Genomic DNA, 7,332 nt, shown 5'->3' with positions numbered 1-7,332 from the left:
AAAAAAAAAAAGAATTATGACTATTCAGGAATTTTGTGAGTTGATTGTTAAATCATTGGTAGCCTGAAATCAGCTATGGTGGGAGTATTTATATCATGCTAATTAGCCAGTCCTACAAGTTAGGGCTCCCCTGCCACCACCACTAGGAGTCAGTTTACTAGCACATGTCACTTTAGCATGGCATGCAGTTTTTATGCCTGAGTTATTCTGAACAAAACCTGAATTCCCTTGCACATGACATGCTGAGTACGTATGTGTGTTTCTGTATCTCCTTGGTTCTGCCTTGTGTGTTTCCTGCACTAGTGTCCACTGGGCCAGTGTCTCCTTCTTCAAACCCAGCCTCTGTGGAAAGCCAACTTTGACCTCTCCGGGTATGTAGCTTTTCCTGCTTTTGTGCTACCACCGTTTCCAGACAGCATTAAAACTGCTTACCAGTGTACAAGTGCTCTCATGGCTTTTATCTACTTGTCCCTCTTGCAGTTCTACACGTGTACTCTACACTGTAGCCAAATTAGTCGAGTTGTCTTACCATGCCATGCTGTTTCATGCTTCTGTGGCTTTCACATATGTTGATGCCTTTATCTGGAACACCACCACTACCCTCGCTTCACTGGCCTTTTTATTTTTTTTTAATTAAAAAATTATTTTTCAATAGACATACAGTTGACATACAATATTATATGTAAACATTAAAATTCAGTACAAATATTCCTTCCACTAGGAAGCCTCGCCAGATTCCCATCCTCATGTTAGAATTGAAAACACTCTGAGTTCCTATTAAGACCCTGTCTGTATCCAAATGCAACTGATTTTACTTCCTGATTCTCTTGCTTTTCTTCCCTATTGCTGGTGTTTTAATTCAGGCACCCATCATTGTTCTCTGTCTTGAACTACTGAAATAACATTCTGATAGATACTAATCATGTCTATAATAATTCGTTTACTTTTCTGACACCATCACTAGACACTAAGCTTCTTAGAAGAAAGTACATATTTAAAAATGAAAAGGAGGGAGGGAAGGAGACGAAATAAGCAGCCAGAGAGAAATAATGGCAGACAGGAGCTTGTGAGTAGACTGAGTCAGGTCTAGGATGCCAGATAATTTGGATATATTTAATGAATAATCAGGAGGCTGTGAAGATTTTTGGACAGGAAAGTATAATAATCAAACCATTATTTAGGAAAATTACTCAAGAAGTAGTCTGTAAGAAAGGAGTGGGGTAAAGATGTAACTATGGGATTAACTGGAAAAAAAACTATTGTAATAGTTTATATGAGAGGAAACAGAGATCATCATTTTTAATATACCATTATACTTGCCACTGACCTTTCTGTTTATCAATTTTTTCAGGGTTTTAAACTTAACTTCTCTCTGATTTAATAATCCATATCCTTTATTTTAAAAAGCTGAGAAGTACATAAAAATGTAATGAAGTGGAAAAATATCACCTTAAGCCACCACTCAGAGGCAACCACTGGTAACATTTTCACATATCTCTTTCCAGTATTTTTCTATGCCTTTGTCCTTATAGTGTTAAGATCATACTGAATATAGAGAATTTTCATTCTGCTTTTCTGTTATGATATGGTAGTGTTTTTCCTTTTCTATAGAAAACTTTAAAGGTCTCATAAGAGTTCATCTTACAGATATGCCAGATTTTATTTAACTTTCCTTAAAAGTGAACATTTTGGTTTTTAATTTTTTGATACTATAAAATTGTGATAAACATTTTTCTGTATAAACCTTGGTTTTAATTTGAATTATTTCCTGAGAGTAGATTACTAGTAGGTGATTTACTGGCTCAAAGGTTCTGACCATTTTACTAGCTTTGATATTTCTTACCAAATTGCTTTCTAGACAGGAAGTATCAATTCCATGTCATCTTCATTGTGCAAGAGTGTCTTCTCATGTGCCCTCTCTAAACAAACTTTAACATGTATGCCATGTGCCATACAACAGCAGAGGAAAACACTTGAAAAAAATTTATCAGTTTGAACACTTTTACCAACACAGACTATTTCCTTCCCTCCCTAAGGCTGCCTTTAAATTTTCTAAGTTGTGACTGTGGCAAAAGAACTGTGCTCTTTGTCTCGATATATGTATCCACGTGCATTATATAAATGAATAGGGAAAGAGTGGTGACTGTATAAGAATTACACTCTAGTTAATGAAATTGACAGCTGGCTGAAATTACCATAAGACAGGTAAATGTTATCACTTTTAAATATTTTTACATCCAAAAAGAGAACGGGAGAACTTCTTTCATCTATACAGGCCCAAAATGAGTACAATAAATATATTTTACAGTTTTGTAGTGAGTACAGGTTGATTACATAAGAGTTATATATAAACTATTATCTGTCATTTCTTAATTTCTGAAACATTTCACCAAGTTTTCAAGTGATAGGAATATCATTTACATCAGAGTGAAAACAACTTAATATCAAACCCTTAGTCTATTGAATTTTGTCAAATGAGAGGCCTTTATAAGCAGGAGTTGACCAACTATGGCTTGTGGGCCAATTTTGGTGCACTGCCTATTTTTGAATAGCCTTTGAGCTAAGTATGGTTTTTACATTTTTAAATGGTTAACAAAAAGCAAAAGAATATTTCGTGATGTGTGAAAATTATTGAAATCCAAATTTTATTGTCTATAGATAAAGTTTTATTGGAACACAACCATGCTCATTCACTATGGCTGCTTTTGTGCAGGGTTGAGTAGCTGCAACAGACTGTAAATGCCTGAAAGCCTAAAATGTTTACTGTCTGGCACTACACGGAAAAAGCTTGCCAACCTCTGACTTAGAGTAATGTATGATTTATATTTTCTTCACTAAATCTGATTAACTTTAATGAATATTTCCCAGATACTCTGCTCCTCTCAAAATTCATTCTTACCTTTTTATTAATTCTTACCGTCTTAATTTGCATTTTTAAATATCTGCCATTTTTCACTAGATTATGAAACTTTCTATTATATCCATTTTGGAGCCATATTTTATTATTTTCAATAGCTCTGTCTAGAGCCCATTTTCACCTTGCTTGATGATTTGATTATTAAAATTAAGTCACTGATAGTTGGAATTCTGTGATTCTAAAAGAACTGCATAATCTATAAATTGTACATATTTTGTGGGTAAAAACAAATGTAATTCCTTACATACAAGGTAGAGGCATTCCTATTCCAAGCACTTGAATTAGCCAACAGTGCTCTCTATTAAGCAGAAAAGGGAGTTAACTTGAACAGCCTATACACAAATCCTACTAGTTGATGGAAGTGTCTCTATATTCGGTTTGGCTAAATTAAACAAAGCTTCCCTTGATTCTGAGCTGCACATACTGCCGAAATTCTGGGGAAAGATTCCATAAACTCACATTTCTAGTTCTGACGCTCAACTTTACATAATGTGAAGCACTTCTCTGAAGACCAATCCCTTGCTGGTCTCATCCAACCTGATCTGAAGTCTACTGAATTGGGATATTTAAGAGCCCTTTGTGGTGGCATATAAGAATGTGCAGCTGAATATGTTCAATTATTCCCTAGGAAATAGTTTTGTTCTTCCTTTGTTTGTTTAGGCAAGCAACTGTTGTGGGATATCCAACATTTTAAGTGATTCTGCCTCAGAGCATGTGTTAGAAACTATAAGGAGAGTTTATAACTTTTCATTTCTAAAAGGTTTTACAGCTTTGGATTTCTGGAATTGTTTGTGTCCATGTTTCTTCCCATCCTGTTGGGACTTGCTGTTGTTAGCAACGTCCTGTGTGGCTCTAAGATATGCTGACCTCTTTGAAACCTTTCCAGGTGTCATTGCCGCTTTCTTGATCTCCGCAATATAAGCTGCATTGTTTAATGGACTTACATTCTATGAACTTTAGAAATCCTCCCTGAGACTATGAATTGACTAACACCCAAGGTAGCATAACGTGCAGACACAAATGTTCCTAAAACCACGCCTGCTGGGCAATGCAGGATGTGACTTGGAGTCTGGAAAAAGGAACAGTTTGCTCACTTGTGAGTCTGTGACTACCGCCAGGTGCAGTTTGAAGCTAAGTGGCTAGTTTTTCTGATCCTCAGATGTAACCTCTCATTAGAACACAGCAGAATCCATGATTGTGGAGGTAAAGAATTCCATGAAGACCCTCTGGGCCCATTCAGACTTCTGGCTTCAGGGGGTCCTAAAACACACTTCCTTCAGCATACACAGCCATAGCGAAGAGACACTGTTTTTTACAAATTTGATCTGAGTTTAGCCTAAGATTATAATGACAACAGCTCATCTTAAAATTTGTATCCAGAGGATGTAGTTACAAATTAAAAAAAAAAAAAAGCTTAATAGAAACTTGTCTTATGTCTCTAACCTGTCATTAAAAGATTTTGTTTTTGGTAGCACAGTTAAGGCTTGCAAGGGTTTGTACTTGGACTAAGACTCCCATATTAGTCTAGTTTTAAATGTGGAGTATTATATTGGGTTGTTGGAAAAGTCATGATGCATTTTTACAACGAAAAACAGAAAAAATACGTCATGACTTTTCCGACAACCCAATACTAGTGATTTCTCAGCCCTTCTCTTAAAACCTCACAGCTTGGCTATTCTAACAGACAAATCATGCTGCCAAAACCTGGCAGAGCTGACAACATTGTGAAAATAACAGTCTATTGAGAATCAAAACATATGGGATTTTAACCCTACCACTCACTGTCTTAGCTCAATATTTCTATTTGTCTCCTTGTCTATAAAATATGCATTACAAATAACACAAACCACACAGGGGTACTGTGAAAATAAAACTAGTAATAAATACAAAAACAAGAACCACAAGAACAAAAACAAACACCTTTAAAAAGTGCAAAGGAGTTTAATATGAGAGGTGTGGTGGCAGTGGTCGTTCTTTTTTCCTGTCCATTTCCTTCTCACCCAGACACTGTATGTCGTATGCCCGTAACATGAAGACTGCTGCTCCTGCACACCCCTGAGCCAGCTGTTCTGAAGATCACCCTTTCTATCCTGGCTCCGGTGTCCAGGGAATCTTAAGGGTCATTGAGGGCCATGATAGTCTATGCATCTTAAATGACTGTGAGGGGAAGTAAGCTTCCTCTGCTTTGCTTTCTATTGGCTAAGCCTGTAGCTTGTTGTGTGTGAATGGGACAGTGTACGATTACCCATCACTGCAGCTTTTCAGAGGCTTCGTTACTGCCACTACTAGTTCATTGCTGGGAATGCAATTACCATGGAGACCTTCCAAAAATCTAAAAGGCTATACAACAAGTATGACCTGGGTTGTCTCTGGGTGGTTGGAATTATAGGAGGTCATTTTTAAATTTGGTCTAGATATGTGTATGTTCTCATTTTTGCAATTAATAAGAAAAAAACAACAGAAAGAAACTTAATTTTGAACAAAACAACAAACAAACTGCCCTTTAACTATGTTATAATAGGCGAACAACCAAACGACTTAAAAACTCTTCAACATGGAAATTTCTCAAGAGAAAAATTTGAAAATAAGGGCATGTCACTCACTCTAAAAATATGAGTGCAATATCATATCATATGAAAAATATTTGTAAGAACTTTTATTATAAAGAATTTCTGTAGTTTTAAGATCTTGTCAAATTAACAAATTAAATAAATATACTTAAATAAGAAGAATTGCACTGTATCTACTTGTCCAAATTTTATACTAATAGTGTGGCAAGTAAGAAATCAGAATCTAGTACTGGAAAAAAAAAAGGCAAGAGGGAGGAGCCTGAGGGTACAACATATTCTGAAGTTGGTCTATAGAAGCTGGTCCCAGATGGGAAAACTGGTTCTCTAATCTAATGATTTTCTTTTAATCACAAGCAGACAGTAGTTTCCTTATTACCCAGAGTTTTAGAAATACATTATTCTTGAGAGTACTTCCTAGGATTTCTTTTACTCATTTAAGACCACATCTTTGTATTTAATTCTTCCTCATATTATCCCTGCAGGGCACATCCCTCTAATTATTCCCATCTAAAATGACAGGAAAATGGAATTATACTACTTGAAAAACAGACATCCTTTGGTATGTCTTTTCTCAGTGCTCCCTTGGGTATATTTTGTCATTGTGCTCACTTTATCACAGATCCTGAGCTGTCCGTGGAGGGCAAGGACTGTCTTTGAATTCCCAGTGCCTACTACATACCTGGCACACAGTAAAAATCTGAATAAACAATGAATAATAATACCAACAAATAATGCTTACAGTTTATCAAGCACTGTTTTAGTGCCTTATACATACTAACTTATTTATTTTTTTAGTCCTTACAATCCTATGAAACAGGTACCATTATTATCATCCCCATTTTACATATGAGAAAACTGAAGCATGGAAAGTAAAGCAAGGTTACACAGAGCCAGGATCCAAACCTAGGTACTCTGGCTCTAGAGTCCAATTTCGTAATCACCACACCATGCTGCCTCAACAGCACCCATGCTAAACTGGAGAGGGGTTAGCATGGGTGCACTGTGCTCCCATCTCAAAACATTTCTGTTTCCGTCAGATGTAGCTCCATGGTGTGGCTTCTTGGGCAACTTAAAAAGGGAAATAACTGGACACAGGCACACAAAACAGAATAAATGAATCCCCAACCTTAACAATTGCTGTGTTTGTAAAGCTGTTTCTCAAATACCTGTGGGGATTTGTGAGAGCGCCAGCTGTACTGGTGACTATGGAGGCTCGCCAGCAGAATATTTTCGTCAGTATCCACCTGGCCAAACCGCAGTGTCTCCTGTGTGTCATTACAGATCACAAAATGGCTGAAGACCAACTCCTCTACCTCAGGGCATTTGTTCTGAAAGAAAAAGAATCCGAAAGCCAACGTGCATCAGATTAATTGCAAGATGTTTGGCAGTTGTCTGCCCAGTGGCGATTGTTACAACACAGAAACACTAAAAGATCTGCTGTCATTAGCTCTGGTATACAAAGTATTCTATACTTCCAGGATAAGCACAAAAAATACCTAAAAGATCTTAAATGTTCCAAAAATATGTTTTGATTTATATTCCTGCAAAATAAATCATAGACACAGAAGAAAAAACAATGAGATCCCCCAAACTTTTAACATTTTAAAATGAATTAACATGCTACAATGAATGCTGTACTGGGTAGTGCACGTTTTGAGTCGAGTACTGGAGGCTAGAATTACCACGTTCCTGGCCTTCTAAACTCAATAATCAAGACCAATTACAAAGCCACAGTTTGTACCCCACAGAAAGTAAGGATCTTTTAGGTAATATATCCCCAGATTGCTGAAGAGGGCGGGTGGATGTGTGTGTGTGTGTAAATCTGCTCAGGGAGAGATGTAAATA

The 7,332-nt window shown here is 36.7% G+C and overlaps 1 protein-coding gene across 5 annotated transcripts in view; it reads right to left on the bottom strand.

The window, feature by feature from the left end:
- The window catches only part of VPS13B (vacuolar protein sorting 13 homolog B), an 810,211-nt gene that overhangs the window by 79,404 nt on the left and 723,475 nt on the right, over positions 1-7,332 (bottom strand). For all 5 annotated transcript variants that reach the window (XM_019642536.1, XM_019642534.1, XM_019642538.1 and 2 more), the window contains exon 43: positions 6,654-6,815. In XM_019642536.1, coding sequence (XP_019498081.1) covers positions 6,654-6,815 — 162 coding nt within the window. The remainder of the gene's footprint in view (positions 1-6,653; positions 6,816-7,332) is intronic.

This window comes from Hipposideros armiger, unplaced genomic scaffold (genome assembly GCF_001890085.2).
Source record: "Hipposideros armiger isolate ML-2016 unplaced genomic scaffold, ASM189008v1 scaffold_70, whole genome shotgun sequence".
Taxonomy (NCBI): Eukaryota; Metazoa; Chordata; class Mammalia; order Chiroptera; family Hipposideridae; genus Hipposideros; species Hipposideros armiger.
This window is presented reverse-complemented; position numbering and strand designations above follow the sequence as displayed.